Source organism: Spea bombifrons, chromosome 5 (assembly GCF_027358695.1).
Source record: "Spea bombifrons isolate aSpeBom1 chromosome 5, aSpeBom1.2.pri, whole genome shotgun sequence".
Classification (NCBI taxonomy): Eukaryota; Metazoa; Chordata; class Amphibia; order Anura; family Pelobatidae; genus Spea; species Spea bombifrons.
Window position 1 is genome coordinate 87,333,519 of NC_071091.1, and position 21,554 is coordinate 87,355,072.

A 21,554-nucleotide genomic window follows, 5' to 3' on the forward strand; every position below is an offset into this window, starting at 1 on the left:
ATGTTGTCAGCTTCAATAAACCATACATTACCAAGATGTAAATCAGTCAAAGTGAATGATGTTTTCAAGGTCTAGTGAACATTAACAATAATACTTTGTTTAAGAGGTTGTGAGGAAACTATAGTGTATGATGCCGCATTCTGCCCTAGGGCGTCCACCTGTCCCAGAATATCAGAAGCCATCTTGCGTACCAGGCAGTCTCGTTTGGGGAAAATGTAACGTCTAGGATTGAGGTAAGCAGGAATAGATTGAAGGTGGAAATCAGCCCCGGAGCTTAAAAGCTAGTGGCAAATAAATGACATGCTCAAGGCCGTCAGCTTGACACAAGTGCTTGAACAGTACAACATTACACATTTAAAGAGCGCAGCCATTTATATCCAGCAGGATAATGTACACCAAAGCACTAGATCAGAGGGTCAGTAAAGGTACATGGGAGGTGATATTGGGTACTGACCCATAGGATTTGCCCAGTGAGTCTGATGGTCAGTCCAGGTCTGGCAGGAAGTATTGCTTACATATTGTGCACATGTGCCTGCAGACCCATTTGAAGGGGACTGAATTAACAATTTCCTACCTAGGATGCCAGCATCAATTAACCTAGCTGCACCTCATCTACGGCCTCAGCATGCCTGACAGGGCTGTGTTTAAAGCAGGGCAGGAGAAGTAGCTCAGGGCCCATGAATGTCTCGGGGGCCCACCACGGATCCCCCTCTTTCCATTTGTGTTTTCATAAGAAGAAGAATTTATAAACAGAGGAGGAATCTCAAAAAAATTGAGAGGATGACATTTTGAGAACCATTAGTAGTGAGAGGGAACACAAGCAGAGGTTTCTCCTGTGCTCCATATTGAAAAGAGATAGAAATGGGATTTAGCCAAGGCCAAAACTTGGTATGTATGTAAGTATGTAAATATGCTCAGAACACTAGTCCAATCGGCTTGTAACCTTCTTAATACTCAAAGGTATACCACTCAGAGAACAGTGGATTCAAAACACCTATTGTTACACTAAAATCCAGAATTCTCAATTACACATTCCCAAGCGAATGATGGAAGCAGATGCTACACATTATATTTATATAAAATTGAACTTCTACCAACAAATTTTCATTTAAGAAAAATATTGAATTGCAATGTTTCTATCCCATTACATTTTGTTTATAGCTATAAACTGGACATTGCTAAGCCATTAAAGAACAACTCTGCAAAGCTGGAGAATTCTTTTTCACTTCATTTGTCAACAACACACCAATTAAATTGCAAACGCAGAGCCTGTGGTACGAGATTTTTTTGCAGGTAATGCACTGACCTCACCAAACGGTCCACCAGTACTGACTCATTACCTAGATAGCGTCCTTCAACTTAATCTATACTGAAATATTTCAACCCAAAAACTCCATATGCGCTATGTCGTTATTACAAAGAACAACACAAAATATTCTGCGAGATCCCTGGAGATATTTAGAGAACTGTCTACTTTGCCTTGATCCTTACACAAAATAATGTCTATGAAGATACTATTATATCGTTTTTTTCCTCGTAAGACTATCGCATATACGTAATCGGTCTCTTATTAGGAAGATTTCAGTGAACTGGTGACAATGATGTACAGTAGTGCTTCGTCGGAATGACGTTTGTGGAATGAGATTCTGCTGCACCACCACACAAAACCAATTAGAGAACTATTTTCTGCGACAGGTCAGGAATTTACATTGTTTCTTATGGAAAGATGTGCTTTTTAATTTCTTTATTAAGATGACATACATGTCCCTTGTGACTTTTCTGGATGACAATCATTTGCTCATCACGTTGGAAAGAACAATCAGCAAAATCGCATCACCGGTATGGGGCAACGCCGGAATCTCTGAGCTTCGTTCTGTATTTTCCAAGTGAGCTGCTTCAGGAATTGATAATTAAAACAATATTTATTGATCACGTTGGTTGACAGGATGGCTGGACATTTGAACCTCAAGTATAAATAATTTATTATATGGATACATTAAATAAGGAATCTGTTTCAATTGCCTTGCCATTTGTCGGTTTTAAAGTTTTACATATTTAGAGTGTGAATTATTAGCAGCTTCTGGTTTAAAGAACAAGAGCTATAATGTATTTAATGGTGTATTCCTAATTTCTGTAAGCGCATTATGAAAATACACAGAACTACTGAAACTTCATTATCTTTCCTTTGGTTTTTGAGGTCATACGTCTAAAGCACTCATCTTTTTTCTTATTAAATAAATGACCTACTAGTATTATCCCTTTGGGAAATAGGAATCTTGATTCTTAATCATAAACATTCCAGATGCTCTCACTGACGTAAGGGATTTGGCATATTCCAAGTTAAAAAAACAAACAGAATTTAAACTTAAAAAGTTAACATTGCTTAATTAGAAAATAAACATTTTTTTATTAAAAAAACACTTAATATTTTATATGAACCAGATGTTCTATAAATAAGTTATTACATTAAGCATGTTTCTATTAAGACAAACATAGTTTTATAAAGCCCATTTTTTCAAGAAGGACAATAATTTGCTTTCATGTAATTAAGGAATTACAGTACTTTTGGTGATATTTCTTACCGGCCAAATAGACCGTAAAGATGTCTCCATGTTTCTTTTGTTGTGACCACAGGAATTTCAAAGGGTCTTTACCAAACTCTAAAGCATGTCCAATAAATGGAAACCTTCCGTTATCCAATGGGGGCTCCCCAGTCCTCCTCCTGAAAAAAAAAGACATCTTTATATATTGGAAGTTCTTCAGGAGGAAATATATGAAAGCGGGCGTCATAATTTCCAGAAACGGCAACTAAAATATATTAGTTTCATCTTCAAATCTAAACATTAGCCAGAACACTACCGTAAATAGGCAGACTTCTAACTTTTATTTTTTTTTAATAAACATGGTCACAGTGTATATTTTAGCAACTGATTTGTAAATAAAAGATGTTTTTTGCACTTTAATATCACCAAGGCTTTACGGTTCTTTGCTGTCAGGCATTTTAGCATGTCAAAGAAAGCTGCATAGCATGGTAAGGCAATTAAAGAGATTGAGATAATTGGGATTCAAAGGAGTGCATCCTTTTAATAGGGGGCCGGTTCATTGATCCTACTCAGTATGTTGGAACATAGGCTCGGTAACTGTTTATAGTACTGCTCAACGAAAGACTTAAAAGACAAACCGTATTAATAAAGCATTTTTCTTGATTTTTTTTTGTTTTGTTTTTAAATTCTTAACATTTTCTTGTTATTTAAGTGCATTTTTTGCAAACGCAAACGTAATTATTTAATCATAAAAAAAATAATCTTTTACTAAATATGTACTTATGGAATTGCGGCAAGACAAATAGTAGACATAATTCAAGGCGCATCCAAGGTCTATTTAATGTAGGTCCTTTGTCCAATTTGTGAAGGTACGGTTCTTTTTTTATTACAGCTGTTTAGCAGGCAAAATCCGATTTAACCACAGTAACACAGAGTAGGTCTATTTTAGATGAGGATTAATACAAATATTCCAAAGCATTCTGATGCTACATCCCATCTGTGAAGGTGACTTACACTACAAGCAGAACAAGCCATTTTGATTAATCACAAGATATTTACTACCCTGCATGTAATCAAAGATCAAGAGATCACAAGCTTACTACTATCATAACCAGCACAGAAATTTGTGTCACAGAATTAACTCTTTGACTTCTTTTTCCATAATATTAAAGTGTTTATTAAATATGAAAGCCTTTGTTATATAGACGTTATTGCCTGCTAGACCAGATAAATATTATTTAAATTCAAAACTGTTATTCTTTGGGAAAGTAGCTAAAATTTTACATGAACATAACGTGTTTAATAGCAATCTAGTAGATGTCACAGGGGCTATGGTAGGATATCATAAGTTATCTATTAGTTTTGGAGAAAAATGTGGACTAATTTAAATTAATTAAAAAAATATATAATTTTTGTAAAGAATTCTTTTGTAGGGCCTTTACAAAGATTATATTCCTTTCTAGAGAATATAGTAAAAATATAAAAGGTTGTATTATAAAATGATGTCGTGTTTTTGACACCTGAATTATTTGGATACTTATTTCATATTCTGGACAGTAATTAGGAGCTGGTTTCGCCACTTCTCCTCTCTTCTATAGGTAAACTTGTGACAAATATGTAGACAGGCTTTTTTGTCATATTCTAATTTAATACATCTAATTTCACCCTGTATGCTCTGTCATCTTGGTCAAAACCTGTATATTTCACAACATTTCCGCAGGGTAAAGAGGACGCAGCTCAGAAATCCAGGGTAAAATTAACTTAATGCTCCAAGTCTGTGAACTCATATCAGCGAGACGTGAGGGTCAACGCTTGCATCTGACATGTTTACCTCAGCAGTGATAACACTGTTAAGCACCGTGTCACAGGTCTGCAAACTATATTGACAAACGAAACGCAAATTCAGCATATAACATAGAAATATAGAATAATATAACATGTAGTTTACTACTATAAATTTTACTCGTAACATGCATGTACATATATATATATATATATATATATATATATATATATATATATATATATATATATATATACATACATACATACATCTATATATACTGGGATATGTGGTATATTGACCATGCCCAAGGTGAGCTCAACGTGAGATTCAATACTTGATGTCCCAGGTTCAGTTTTGGTTTAGTTTTGTGTAAGTTTGCCTGGGAATGTAGTACAGGCTGAGGTCGGGGGCTATGGACATGGCAGCAGACTGTCTGGCCTCCAAAAATAACCCTGATCCATGGGTAGGGGGGAGCTGCGTAAGTCTACTCACCTACTTGTGTTAGCCATTCCAAAAGTATGGGGAAGTTAAGAAGCCTAGCACCACTTCATAGTGTTTCCACGATGCAGAGCAGAATACTATCGAGACTATTTTAGTAAAATAAACTATGTTTTTAAAAATATATAAAAACAATACAGGTGCAAACATATCAATACTACTACTACTTATAAATCATACAATATCAGTAAAAAGTACTTAAAATAGTTCCATTTAATTATAGCTAAACAGCATAAAAAGGGTTAAATTCAAATCGCACATCAAATATACTTAACACTAGCCACTGTACTACAGAACACCAAGCTTTCTTCTTAACAATGTCTGTTTTCAGTATGATTTGGGTATAACCTAATCTTCTTCTTGGGATAAACATTAATCCAAGTCTGCTTTGAAAAAATATACAATTCATCACCATCAAGTAATCTGTATACTAGCGGGTCTAATATTTTTGTCTTGTGTATAATATATATATATATATATATATATATATATATATATATATATATATATATATATATATATACACATACACACACACACACATATATATATATATATATATATATATATATTCATTTTTTCTTTAATCCATAGTCTCTGCAAGTAGCCTCTTTAGAAAGATTTTCTGCAATACAAACTTTAAGACGTGTACCGCTGCCAGTCCATAAGCAGTCATGCAATTGCTGGAAATGTAATTGAACATTCCACAATAACTATGACTGAAAAGTGCCTGCTCTAGGCCTAAATAAAATGTAGGTTGTCAGACAAGTGTACTTTTTAGAAATTACCGGCATGGACATCCAGTAAATGTAGTTGATTTAAAGCTCAATTTGATTTTTCCAGGGAAAAAAAAAGGAAATATTTGTTGGTACAAATACATCAACTCAAAAGATTACAAACAATGACAATGTAAAAGTAGGCAATGCCTGAGTTTATAAATGTCAATTTATTGGTACAAATATAAAAACTCAAACAAAATTATGAACATGTCAAAACAGTTCATTGCAGTTCATAAAAATACATCACAGGATTTAAACAATTCTGAGTTTAAAGCAGGATGCGTGGAACCCCTAAAGGTTTGTCTGCCTTGAGATGAAGATTAGCGTTAGAATACCTGTCAATGTTCAAATTTGTTAAAAATACAGAATTTTATATCTATCCTTCAAAAACTACACAAGTAAGTTTTTGTCGGTAGAACTTTTATTGTGTGTGTGTGTATATATATATATATATATATATATATATACACACACAGTGCTGTGCAAATGTTTTAGGCAGGTGTGAAGAAATAGTTTATTTTTATCAGTTAACAAAATGCAAAGTGAGTGAACACAAGAGAAATCTAAATCAAATCAATATTTGATATGTCCACCCTTCAAAACAGCATCAATTCTTACATAGAAACACAGAATTTGATGGCAATTAAGAACCATTCAGCCCAACTAGTCTTCTATATACATTTGAAACACAGTTACTAACTGAAAGAGAAACATCTGTGTAGGACGAATAAAACTGGGTGAGGAACAGCCAAACTCACTGACAAGGAGAGGTTGTTGAAAGCAGTTTAATGTCAAAGCATGGCAAGACTGAGCACAGCAACAAGACACAAGGTAGTTATACTGCATCAGCACGGTCTCTCCCAGGCAGACAGATGTTCTCTCCAAGCTCTTTTGAAGAAGCACAAAGAAGCAGGGGAACACGCGATGGTAGACCGTAGATGCAGTGGTTGGCCAAGGAAACTCAGTGCAGCAGAAAGACACATCATACTTACATCTCTTCGTAATCAGAAGATGTCAAGCAGTGCCATTAGCTCAGCATTGGCAGAAAACGGTGGGACCCTGGCACACCCATCTACTGTCCAGACAAGTCTGGTCAGAAGGGGTCTTCTTTAAAGACTTGTGGCCAAAAATTCATACCTCTGATGTGGAAACAACACCAAGTGACTCAACTATTCATTAAACCCAGGAACTGGAGTGCAGACAAATGGCAGTGGGTGCTTTGGACTGATGTGTCACATTTTTAAACACTTGGCTATAGCTGAAGGCAGTTTGTTAGCCGAAGGGCTTTAGAGCAGTATAAGAATGAGTGTCTTCAGGCAATAGTGGAGCATGGTGTAGGTTCATTGCAAGTTTGGGGCTGCGTTTCTGCAAATGGAGTTGGGGATTTGGTCAGAATTAATGGCCTTCTCAATGCTGGGAAGTATAGATAGATACTTATCAATCATGCAATACCATCAGAGAGGCATCTGATTCGCCCCAAATGTGTTCTGTAGCATGACAATGACCACAAACATTAAGTCATTAAGGTCTATCTAACGTCCGCATAAAGAATAACAAGGAGTCCTGGAAGTGATAGTATGGCTTTCCGATCTCAACATCATCAAGTCTGTCTGGGATTACATGAATAGAGAGAGAACAACTGAGGCTGCCTAAATCCATGGAAGAACTGTGGTTAGTTTTCCAAATTGTTTCTAACAACCTACCTGCCGAGTTCCTTAAGAAACTGTGTGCAAGTGTACCTAGAAGAACTGATGCTGTTCTGAAGGCAAAAGGCGTTCACACCAAATATTGATTTAATTTAATTTTTCTTCTGTTCATTTACTTTGAAGTTTGTTAAAAGATAAAAATAAACTATTAACATATCTATTTTGCATAGAACAGTATATTTATACATACACATATACACTGCATTAAAGAGTGTAAACAGAGAAATACACCTTTGTAAATTTGTGGTACATTAAATAAACGAACACCAAAAAATGTTGCTTCTTTAGCACAACTCACACGGGCAGCTTGTAATGGTCAATTACATCACTGGTCAAACTCTAAAAATAGATCATTTTAATTAGAGGTTGACAAATGCGTTCTGGCAAAAGAACACATTTTATCAATAGTATTTTATCTATAGAAAAGTCACTGACCAAACATTCTGTCCAGAACCTGTTTTAGTAAAGACATGCTTCCAAAAGAACCACTGACCGGTACTTTCAAGCTCCAAACAGAGGTTTTAGTTAGTTCAGATAACTAGCATCACTGGAGATATGATTGGGGGTTTTCTACATATGCGTATATTTAATGGTGTGATAAACAACATTAGATGCAGGTTATATCCTGACATTTCTCCAAGATATCATTTTTTATGAAGAGCGATTCTTGTGACAAGTGGTAAATGCAAAGCAATCAGCAAGGGGATGTTACAGGTTGTTATGATGATTGTGCTACTTTTACTAGTTCAGAACTGCATGCATTACCTTACTAAAATATTATTTTATGGGTTTCTATAACATTATAAGAACTATGAATACAAGCACTAGCTTCTTTAATTATATCTTTCGCTTAATTTTATCTTAGTTACAGACAATTATCATTATCCAGATTATCTTTAATTTTAGTAGGAACCTGCGCATTCTTCTGTTGTTGGGGTCCATTCTTTATGTTATGCATTTGGGTTGAGGACACATGCCTATGTGATCACAAAAAACCCTCTTGTGTTATAAGACTCACTCTACCACATTCTACACAAACATCATGGCCAATTTTTTTACAAAATTTCTGCATGCATGTACAAATATTTTTGTACAGTACATTTAAGTGTATAATATAAACCAGTTATCTTTTTTGGAATAAAACACAGTGTTTTTCCACGAATAAATAAGAAAAGACACATCATTTATTGCCATACTTGACAATGTCCCATGGTAGGCTACCTCAAGCCATGCCTCTTCTGGGTGGCTTTGCAAGGGGGCAGTGGTCTCTGGAGATGAGGCTAGCTGTGTGTGGGGCCTGGTCAGTCGAGAGGGTCTTTAGTGGGGGGGCTTGGTGGAGAACTAAGGATTGGCATAGCCAAACAATGCTTCTCTGTCTAGAGAAAGAGGAAAGTGACCCGAGGGGCAGTACTTCACACAGGGGGCTCCCAGGTACTCTTACTAGGTATTGATTGAGATTGAGATGTTGGGACACAGATGGGGCTACAGCTCTGTAGCTAAGGATTCTCCCTCATACAAGTGTAATTTCCTTATTGTATTCCAACTCTCAACAACGCACATGAAAGTGCTTACGAAGGACAAGTATTACTTCAAATATGTCATTTTCCTTTTTTTGCCCAGTTGTTGTCATTACTAAGCACATACAGTTGTGTTAAGGACAAAGACTTTAACTTTGTCCTTAATACAATAACTTTTAGGCATTCTTTTAATTCTTTAAAGGTTATGGTTTGGAGTTCAGTATATATTTTAGAGATTTTCCTTCTTCATAGGGCCCCTATATTTTGACAACAACTGCCCCTTTAGGCTATCTAGAACAACACTGTACAATGCTACAGAATATGATGGTATTACATAATAATAATTATAATATTAATGTGCCAAAGATGTTTTTCACTCCAATGGTTACAATTCATAGATAGGCGGTATTAAATTTCACCTCTAGGAAGCTGAGACTTGAGTGTTAGAACAAGTTTTATCTAATTAATTAATCCCTCTACATTTCTCTCTCCTCTCCTTACTACCATCTTACCGATCAGCAACAGATAGCTTAATGGAACAATGTAATGCCCAGACAGCTTCACCAAAACAGAATGATAAAAGTACTTTAGGAGTACTTGTTTCTTGTTTTATTTTTTTCAGTTTTCAAGGAATGTTAATCTGCATTTCTTCAAAATAAAATAAAAACAGTTAGGTACTTACCTAAGCTGCAGCTCCCTTCCTCCTTCATTGTCAGATGATTCTCACCACTGATTGGCTACTTGAAGCTTCCCACCACCAATGTGGTCCAAGGAATTTTACCACAGATTGTCAGCGACAGGAAAGTGTTGTCACTATATGCACACGGGGTGCCAATAGTCAACCGCCCAGCACAAATAGAAGCTGGGGAGCAGGCAAAGAGGCAAATGTATAGGGGCATATGGCAGAATCCTCCCAAGCATTAAATTGTTATATATTATTGGTTTCAATATATTTTGTGAGGAGTATTCGATCAAAGTACCAAACAGGAAGAAGAAGAAGATTGCCAGCCCTTCTGCAGGAAAGGCAGATTTAATCCCGAATATTACATAGTTAATTTTCCCAGTTATTAATAATAGATAAACAGCCAGGCAACTGAAACTGAAAAAACATTTAGCTATTTCATTGATATCCTTGGCTAGCAAAATGTTCTTATGAGAGAAATGCTTATACTTAGTTATCCCATTTCATTGGAGTCTGGAGTCATCATTGATAGTTTTCATTGGGATAACATGGAAAAAAAATATGGCCCTAAAAACTTCCAGATAATACTACTTGAAATAACATATCACACCAGTTTCACAATGATTCATGGTGCTTATATTTTTTATCCTAACACATCAAGGGTGAAAGAAGCTTCTTTTTGCTGTCAAAGTGATCAAAGAGAGGTTGAGAAAGAATCTATAAACAGATGCTGCCCAGTGACAAACCTTAAAGAAAAAAACTGCAGGGCCAGATGTTTGAGTGACCTTCGGACTATAGAACATGTTGGCATGGTGTTGATTTAGATAACTGTTGGCAGGGACCTTCGATCCTGTAGCTGAAGAAGAATCTAAATTATGGAAATATTTTTTCTCATCTTTCCCCTCTCTACAATATGTAAAACTACTGGTCAGTAGGGCTGATGGCTGTCAAAGAAGTTGAATTCAAAACACAATCCTGCCAGTAGGTATCACATCAAAAAGAAGTTAGCAGAATGAACAAGAACATCTTCAGGCTGTGCCATTTTGCATCCACTTTACTTCCAACAGCTGTTTCTTGAGTGAATACAGATGCAAAATAATTATACAAAATGTTTTACATCTCCAACAAATCTAACGATTTGAAATTTCAGTTTAATTGTCTGATGGAACAGCACTTTAAATCACACAATGAAAGCCTGAATAAGATGTTGTTTTGGACAGTCCTACTTTCATGTTATTTCGTTGGTTGATGTACTAAGGCTAAAAGTAGTTCACATTCAATGCAAGAGAACATGGCACAATATATTTACATTTTGTCCATAAAAAAAATATTCCTCTATTGATATCAAGGAAGGACCGAAGTGGGATATGTTTTATCCAATGTCCGATATCCGTATGAAGTTCAAAAACGAAATGACAAATCTAGAAAAGAACATTAATAGTCTCCCTTTATAATATTAGATGTGATTGAAGACTGCACACCAGTTCTTACACTTTTCGACGTTTTGTCACTTTACCTGGAGAAATATACACTGCTTATTCCGAATTGCTGCTGATGTCCAGCACTTGTCAAAACTGGTATCTGTCAAGGATTTCACAAAGTGTTGCAAAATGACAGATCAGGATGTCTGAATAGATGGAGCCCCAGGAAAAACAGAACAGATAGAAAATTCATGACTATAAACTACATTGAAGCGACTTCTGTCAACATCTTGTCAAAGGGAGAAAAGAGGAACTGTTCATTTCAAGAGTTTTTTTTATCAGAATTACATAAGCACCTTCTTTTATGCACTAGGGGAGTCGAGTGAAATCAACACTATTTAGTAGCAATTCAGATTGCAACATAAGAATAGAAAAGCTTGGGCATGTTGTAAGACATGATAGGTTGGATGATACATCTTTTGAAACGCTTCAATCATGGGGTATTCATCACTGCTTCTACATTACCAGGGTTAAAGAATGTGTTTTATGTGCAACTTGTGATTGGAGAGTATGTCCACCGTGCAACTATTACAACAGAGGACTACTTGAATTTAAAGCACAACCCTGTCAATAGAGCGATAGTAATACTGTATGTGCAAATAAGAGTTTAAAATCATTTTCCCACCACAAAATATACTGCGAGAAGTACAACTACGCCTTCAAGAATATGATCACAAGATTTGGCCCTTCCCACTCAAAGTGAATGTTTCAAATATCCAGTGTGGCTACAATCAAAACTCTATGGAGCTTAAAGTGTAGGCAAAACCATCAATGTCTCCCTTACGAAAAAATTACTGCAGTTTTTCTGAAGTAATACTGCAAAAAACTGCAATACTGCACATTTACTGCATTTGTACTTCACTGTACTGCAGTTTTACTGCAGTTATTTTTGTACGGAAGTGCAATTGCAATAAAGCTGCAGCACATTGAAGTACAACTGTAGGTTTGCAATATAAAAAAAAAAAGTGCGGTAAATGCGCAGTAATACTGCAGTACAGTGAAGTACAAATGCAGTAAAACTGCAGTAAATGTGCAGTAATACTGCAGTAAAAGTGCAGTATTGCAGTTTTTTCATGCCCAAAAAACTGCAGTATTACTTCAGAAAAACTGCAGTAATTTTTCGTAAGGGCTCCTATTCACACGAGAGTATTAGGCCACCTTTAAATTACATTATAACAGCAGAGTATCTGCATCCAAATCCGAAAGGAGCAGCATACAAAGCAGGTGTCTTCTTTAGCGATTAGGAAGCCTTTTATGTAAATACAGTAATGGAGTCTATCTTTAAGATCTTTTACAGCTTGTTATGGGCTTATGTGTTGGATCTCCTATGAGACTTTCTTCCCTATGGTCTATAAACACACTAATAAATACATGTATCTTTAAAACATGAAAAGAATTAAAACAGCATTAAAATGGGCTTGTGATGAAAAAAAAATATTGTATAAAATCCATCTATATATTGTGTTCGCAGCAAATGTATAGATTTTCTTATCTTCTCTGCAGTATAAAAATCACCATCATTACAAGAATAAACGTAAAAAGTAAACAGGAGGTGCCTTGCAAGTTATCTCCAGGAATGAGTATCGATACTAAAGTAATTTACTGTTAACAGAAAAGTATGATGAGATTTACTATGCTTTCTGCCAAACATTATTTCAACCAATGTTTGCCACCTTTTATTTAGTTAAATATGACACACTCACTACTTTACAGATACTATAAAGCTGCCTCGGGCTACAAAACCTGATGATGGGGCTAGTGATCTGGAAACAAGTACTTGCTTAATGGCGCAAATATATATTCTCAATTTCCTCAAAGAAACACGCGTATTTTGTGCCAGGTTTGGTTAAAGGGGGGGGGGGAGTTACTGTAGCATGTGCAGAAAACGAATGAACACAATAAAGAAAAATACTTTTTTTGCACTGAAATTAAAAGGTGTGCTTTCAGAAGTCTTGATACATTTTATGCAGGGGTTAGCAATCCATTAGTGGTAAAGTGAAAGAGATCACTGTTTTTATTGCAAGCCAAGCTCAATATGCCTTGATTGCCACTTACTAAAGAACTTTATTATCTATAACAGTTTGGAAGGCCGTGCTTGCACCAGCAGTGATTGGTAATACTCTTTTTTTTTTACTCATTTACATTGATAGTAAGCATTAGTGAAGATATATGCATTTCATTTCACGGTTCACAAAGAACAAAGTATATGTATATGTGATAGCAGTAGGTGGTTAATGAAATGGTCTGACAAACATAAGCTAATACATAATCATACCACAATGTGCATATGAACACCTGTTCCAGCTTCACAGGCAAGCAATTCTTGAAGAAAACTTACAATTCACACAAATTGCAAGCATTGGTATTTAGCTGTTGATATGCAGAGAAGAAGCTCAAAAATCACCTTTATTCTTGCAAAATATTAAAAAGGGGATACAATTATGTGAAATCCCTTTTACTTATGTCCTAAGAGTAATGAAAACTTCACACATGCATGAGGCTCCAGTAATTATTTTAAACTGCCTTCTGTTGTTCCCCGGTGGAACACAGTGGTATTTGTTTGATGCAGTTTAATTAGTGTCAGGGTAATTAATGCTATGCTATCTACATGAGATCAAAACCTTCTCTTTGCAGCTCTATGGTTAGTAGAATATAAAAAAGGTAGTTTGCATTAAAACATGTTTATTTGGATCTAGTTATGATTAAGATGCATACTGCAGTTCAATATTTAAAACAATGTGATTAAAAGATGTTTAATCCACCCATTAAAAGTTTAATTTGCGACGTTGTTTATTATTTTTCTATGTTTGATTGTGTCTATTGTAACACAATTGTTTCTATTCTTTATATTTAGCTTTTTACTGGCCAAGGGTATTTCACTCAATAATTCTTTTGCAATTTTAACCATATCCTCGTTTAGCCATAATTTCCCTTTTTCCTGTTTAGTGTACCCTCACAAATGATATATTCTTTTTTTTAGGACAAGTAGGGGTTTACATATTCTTATAAGCAATATGTTTACGCACTATTTTCCCCCCATTTTTTTAAATTATTAATACTTTTTAACTCTTTTGACTAGAGACTCTTTGTGGACTTTAAAGATCTCAGAGATCTCTCTTGTAACCAAATAGGTATCACTGATGATGTCATGTTGACATCAATGGAGTCCCTAGAATTATTCATTATTATTATACTCATTTTATTACTATGTTTAAAACCAAAGTGTAATCAGACAATTGGGTTTGGAGGTTAAAAGAGATTCCTAGCATGGACTGAATAGACCCCCCTCGAAGTCTCTTCTCCTTCAGAAAGGGGAATATCCCGATATACATTTGGACTTTCAAACAGTGCAAGTATACCAGTGCCCACATCAAGTGCTGTTTCATTAAAACTTTCTCCTGCCTGTTGTCTCCTGCTGAGGGTAGAATCACGGCAATAGTTATATACAGAAAAAAGTCAGGACCTGCTATTATGTCTTAGGGTTTGGATCATTTTTTAGGGTGTAACTGTATGCACGTATACACTAAGGTGTTAACAAGTTACATCCAGATGATTCCAATGACTAACACAGTTTTACATACATGATTTACTATGCCATTTTGTCACTTTCAATATCCATTTACCTTATGTTGTTCCCTGATATTTTGGCCTTTGATTTTATGTCAAAACTATGTGGTCTTTTAGATTTCGGAGACAAAAATTCACAAAAGGCTTCTCTTCTGCTTTAACCTTTTATCACAGCCGTTACATTGAAAAAATGCTGGTTATCTGAGGGCCTGGGAGGGCCTGTGTTAAAAAATCAATACAAACTGTAATACATTCAATTGCAAAACCAATGTATGAAGTGTGATACGTTGTTTACTCTTTAAATACAGAATTCATATAAAAACCTTAATATTAATATCTGTTAAAAGTTTAACTCACAGATAAAGTGAGATCAGTGAAGTACTTTAATTAATAGATAGTAGCAATCCAGTAAGTCCAGCTGAGCATCTCTCATGTAACATCAAGAGATATAGGGACTTTTGTGAAAGTCGTCGCAGTACATAACATTAGGGTGCATTTATTGCAAGTAGGTCTCCCTTACAATTAGGTCTATTCAGGGAGAGTGCATGAGAGCTTATAATAAAAATATGTAATATAGGCAGGGCTGATTTAAGATTAGAGCCATTCTCCTAAATTCCAATATTTATGACACACCACGGCAAAAACATAATTTAGAGTAGTGTCCGCTGTTCCCAGCTGCACAACAGTACATTCTAAATGTGTGGTTTGTAACCATACCAGGTTTAATCCAGAGTCGTTATGTGAAGCCTTGCTTTCCCGTGTCTCAGGGCAGGTGAACAAAGTCTGGGCTACCCACTCCCCACCTACTATACTTTGAACCCACTAAAGGTTATCTGGGAATAGCCCCATCACTCCTTCAAATTCCTCTGTCAGCTCTCCCTTTAGTGAATAATGCCCAGTTACCTGCATTGTGCAAATAACAATTATAGTAATTTATAAACAGCAAATGTCACGGTGGTTCCGGGTAGAATATCAAGCTTGTAACACTTTCAATTCAAGCGAGTTAGTGTCTCCTTAACTAGTTAACTATAAAGGACTGACTGCAGCACCTGCAGCCTTAGCAGGAGCTGTCATCCTTGCATTGCAGACAACAATTTACCTTTCAGGGGTTCGTATAGTAAAATCATTGTATACCTCATTACGGAGATCTTGATATTGACACACCGCATTAAAGGCAATATACAGATCTTCTCCATTTGGAAAAAAAAGCGTATAGTTACTTATAAATAGTTAGCACTTTGCTACAAACAACTTTCCCATACATTTTCTAAACCATATGGGCTAAGTCCTATACTTTTTTCCTACTTCACTATGGGAATAATACAAAAAAATAAACATGTACACACAACTCAATTATTTACATATATATATATATATATATATATATATATATATTATACAAGATCAAGTATGCTTCAATTTAATTTTCTATTTTATGGGAAACATTGTGAGTAAATATGATTCAGCGGAACAAAACACCAGGCTATTAGATGAAGTAACCTGTAATACCTCTACAATATGCATTGTATGGGGAGATCAACAACTGTGAAAGAACTATACAGAGAGGACGCACAAACAAGTGACCTTGACTGACAACCGAGCTTCGTGCCAGCAATAAACTGTAGAGCTGCTGATAAGTGTTCATTGGCGCAGAGAGTAATTACCTATCTGTCAACGCTGCTGGTGTGTGCGAAATAGTATAAATGAAACATACATAATGTACAGCAATAATATCAGGCATGCAGAACCTAATGTATTATCATCATTCTCTGGGACCAGGTTTATGTGGCTGCCACTACTGAGTAAATGCCTTCCAGCCATGATAATTTCATTCTAATCTCTGTTCCATATTATAATTTTCATAGCTAAAAGATACAGAGAAGCAATACGTTTCAATCAAGGGCTAAATAGAACACAACCTGTAACCGGGTGGTTCAAACACAGATATTTTTATTTCATAAAAACAGTCAAGTTAAAAAAAAAAACCACACAGTTCTTTATTTAAATTTTTTTATAAAGCAATATCAATATAAGAGAAATGTGCTTAAGTTTTTGTTTTCCCTGGTTTAATGCATGAAAACACGTTTCTTCTAAATCCATGGTTTTAGGGAATTTTTGTGGTAATTATAGCAAGTTAATTTAAGGTCTTCAAGGAATGTCACAAAGCATTCCTTAATGGATTTTATAATGTATCAATAGCTGGTCCCAAAAAAATCTTAAATATTAATACCACATTTTACAATAGAAAAATACAAATAGGGTACTGAGTGACGTGATCCTCTGAAACATAAAAAATTGCACATGTGGGGTATTACTGTAACTACGGGATGTTGCTTCAGCAATGGCATGTATTACGTAGAAAAAATGATAAGTGAAATTGCCCAAAAATGAGTTTTTCTCAATTTTTAGCACTGAATTTTATTACTGATAAGTATTGCCTTACATGTATTTCAAAAGGATGCTCTAACTGTGCTGAAAAGAAAATATATAACTTGTGGATACATCAAACATGGGAGAGGGTATGAAAAACCCTTGGCCATGTTGGTTTTATTGCTACCATAAAAAGTTGGGGATGGATGGCCTCTTTAAACAACAGAGATGAGGACTTTTTTAACCACATCCATTCCACTACACTGGAGGAATGGGGGGAGGCATGGTTACACACAAGGCATAGGGTGACCTGGATTGCCGGTACTGCGCAAAAGGTTTAGTCAGGTGTAAAAAAAAATCTGGTAAAGTAAGAATGCTTTAAAAAAAAAATAGACATATTTTAATTTTATTTTTATCATTTAGTAAAATGCAAAGTGAGTGAACTGAAGAACAATCTAGATCAAATCAATATTTGGTGTAACCACCCTTTGCCTTCAAAACAGCATTAATTCTTCTAGGCGCACTTGCACAAAGTCAAGGATTTTGTAATCATGGTAGTTATACTGCATCAGCAAGGTCTCCCCCAGACAGTAATTTCAAGGCAGACATGGGTTTCCAGGTGTTCTGTCCAAGCTCTTTTGAAGAAACAAAGGAACAGGCAACACAGGGGACTGTAAAAGCAGTGGTAGGCCAAGGAAACATGCAGCAGATGAAAAACACATCATGCAATCAGAAGATGTCCAGCAGTGCCATCCGCTCAACATTGGCAAAAAACTGTGGGACCCTGGTACACCCATCTACTGTCCGGACAAGTTTGGTCAGAAGGTATGCATAACAATGGCAGCAGGTTCTCTGGACTGATGAGTCAAAATCTTCAGAGTAAAGAAGAACATTGAGTCCTGGAAGTGAGGCTATGGACTCTACAGTACCCTAATCTTAACATCATGGAGTCTGTCTGCCATTACATGAAATAAGAGAGCCAATTGAGGCTTCCTAAATTTGTTCTCCAAGATGCTTGCAAACAACCAACCTGCTTGGCACAGCTTATGGTGGTCACACCAAATATTGATTTATTTAAAAATTTTCTTCTGTACACTCACTTTGCATTTTGTTAAATAATAATAAAAAAAAACATTAAAAATCTATTTTTGAAAGCTTGACAGAATTCACACCTGGCAAAAACCTCTGCACATAACTGTGTGCATATACACATATACATATATACACATACACAGTATATATATATATATATATATATATATATATATATATATATATATATATATATATATATATATATATATATATATATATATATATATATATACACACATATATACACATATATACATATATATATACACATATATACACATATATACATATATATATATACATACACACACACAGTATATGCATACATACACATATACACTACATTAAAGATTGTGAAATGATAAATACACCTTTGTAAATATGTGATAGATCAAGTAAACATTAAAAAATATGCTGCTTCTTTAGCACAACTCACATGAGCAGCTTGTAATGGTGAATTACATCACTGATTAAGCTCTTTAAAGGGCACATTTTAATTAGAGGTTGAAAAAACATGCTCCCAAAAGAACCACTGACCGGTACTTTCAAGAGATCCAACACTTAATAAACATGTTTTTTTTTTAAAGCATTCTTACTTTACAGAATGTTTTCCACACCTGCCAAAATCTTTGCATAGTACTATACATACTGTATTGGCCCGAATATAGGCCGCACTTTTTTCCCCCACTTTAAGTCTTTAAAGTGGGGGTGCGGCCTATATTCGGGGTCTAGCGCCCGACGCCCGGGACATGCAGTCCCGGGCGCTGGGCAGGCAGCGAGGTTAGGATACAGATCCCCCGCAGCGGTGCAGGGGACCTGCATCCTACTGTCTGATACGCTCAGACAGCCTCCCCTGCCAGCACTTTCCACGGGGGGGAGTACCGGCACGGGAGGTTGTCTAAGCGCATCGCACGGACGTTCACCGGCAGCGGTGATGCGCCGTTGCCGGTGAACGTCCGCACGATGCATTTTAACCCCCCCGACTTACCAGGGCAGACTCCCGGGTGTCTTGCGGGGCCAGCGGAAGACATCTACGCAATACGCGTATACAACTTCCGGTGCCGGCACTTCCGCTGAGTGCCGGCACTGGGAGTTGTATACACGATGTGCATGGATGTCCCCCTCCGGCCCCGTAAGACACCCGGGAGTCTGCTCTGGTAAGTCGGGGGGGGGGGACAGAGTGGCAGCATATCTCGGGGGGGGAGGACAGTGGCAGCATATCTCGGGGGGGGGACAGAGCGGCAGCATATCTCGGGGGGAGAGGACAGAGTGGCAGCATATCTCGGGGGGGACAGAGTGGCAGCATATCTCGGGGGGGGGGGAGGACAGAGTGACAGCATGTTTTTTGGTGCTTTTTTAAAGAAAAAAACTTTTTCTTTAAAAAAGCACCAAACTTTTAGGGTGCGGCCTATATACGGGGGCGGCCTATATCCGAGCCAATACGGTATGTGTGTGTGCATGTGTGTATGTATGCCTTTTACATAATTTTATTTAAATATTAAACTTTATGTTGTAGGGAATTTGTTTTACAATTGAGAGCATGTAAATCGTTGAGTGAACCAACACAAAGACTGTAGCACACAGGAAATTAAAAGTAGGAGGAATGTAAAAACAACTTCATATTAATGAATGTTCAAGTTGCTTCTGTAAGTCATAGCATGGGAGTGCATACGACATACAGTAAGTTGAGTAACGTCACTTGACTTTTTAGTGAATAGATCTCATAACGATAAGAAGTATTTTTTGTCAGACCTAAAATCAAAGCCATAAATATTTGACTGTACCTACTTTTATTCATTCCTCCTTTTAATTTCCTACATTCACTCTGCCTTTTAATTATTTCATTTCATACTCATTACACTCTTTTCACTAAACATACATTTATTTCATTTAGTGTCAACTCAATGGCCCATTTTCTTCCCTAGCACTGCAACAACAGAAACACTGCCATTATGGGCAAAATTCCAGGGGTTAACAAAAATCCACAGCTAGCCTCTGTGAGAAAATGTAAGTAATGTCAAAGTGCAACATTTTCTCTTATAAGCAACACAAAGAATAAAACGAAACACAAGAAAAAAAAACATAAAAGTTAATTTCTGTCTCCTACATCAAAGTTACATTAATGTTATTAAAAGAAAAAATAACCTCTAAAATGTAGGTTCTCTGAAAATCACCTTATATGTAAGAGTCAAATAGTTTATGAATTAGCACGAGTATCAAGAGAGAGCTGGTCATCCGTCACGTTGAGAATGGCAGCAGGCTCTCTCTCTCTCGCAGTCAGTGAGCGAGTGTTCCAGCTGACATATGCAGAGTCAGTTTGCCCTTTGTCATGTATGTGCTTCACCTCAAAAACTGTCAGGGACTTGTCAGAATCAATCAGAAAGTCTAAAGTGGTTTCCTAATGATGTACAAGTTTGGACAGGATGACATCAAATTTCTGGTGCTGAGTGTCAAGCACCATATGAAAACAGATGTCCTCATTTCATTACAACTTGGTATTAAAGGCAGCATCTTACCTTTGGGTGACCTATATCCTCAAAAGCTGAAACTGTAACAGCTGGAAAGCCACCAATAACAATACAAATATTCCAACACCTAGTCTACAGAAGGGATTTTTAGGTAAAACATGGCCCAAAAACATTATGTCCGCTGTACAATTAGTCATTTAAATACTTAAGTATGGTATGAAAATGAAAACCTTTTTGGAAAGGCAGGTTTGAGAGGCCCTTTTATGGAGAAATAAGAAAGCAATGCATTTGAAAAATATTTTTTAATCATTTAAAAGCTAATCAAATATTAAACTATAACACAGTAAGAGAATCTAAACATGACTCCCAAACCTATGATGAGACCAAAGGCTAATTAAGGTTTAAGCTTTAAAAGCTGGACATTTTGTGCAGACTAGATGGGCCAAATGGTTGTTATGTGCCATCAAATTCTATGTTTCTATGCATCTATAATACATTATAAATTTCATAGGGTTACCTCAAACCCGATTATTGATGCACACTATTTGGACTAACATTTCACCAACAGGGACTTTTATGACATTTATGCATTTGAAATACATAGACATTAGAATGTAGTTGGTCCCCCTTTTGCAGCTATAACAGCTTCCACTCTTCTGGGAAGGCTTCCCACAAGATATTAGAGTGTTTCTGTGATTTTATTGCTCATTCATCCAGTAGAGCATTTGGGAGATCAGGCACTGATGTTGGACGAGAAGGCCTTTCCAGTTCATCCTAAAGGTGTTGGTTTGAGGTCAGGGCTCTGTGCGGCCGGTTAAGTTCTTCTACACCAAGCTCATCCAACCATGTCTTTATGGACCTTGCTTTGTGAACTGGGGCACAGTCCTGCTGGAATAGAAAAGGGCCTTACCCAAGCTATTCCAAACAAAGTTGGAAGCATAGCATTGTCCACAATTTCTTGGTATGTGCCTTTCAGCATTCCAACACATATTACCAACTACCTATAAACGTTGATGTAGTCACAATGCAATGTCATAAAAGTCCCTGTTGGTGTAATGAACA

General features: G+C 36.3%; 1 protein-coding gene across 1 annotated transcript in view; it reads right to left on the reverse strand.

Moving 5' to 3' along the window:
- The window catches only part of LOC128496421 (cytochrome P450 7B1), a 69,421-nt gene that overhangs the window by 21,800 nt on the left and 26,067 nt on the right, over positions 1–21,554 (reverse strand). The window contains exon 2 of the mRNA XM_053466046.1: positions 2,583–2,722. Coding sequence (XP_053322021.1) covers positions 2,583–2,722 — 140 coding nt within the window. The remainder of the gene's footprint in view (positions 1–2,582; positions 2,723–21,554) is intronic.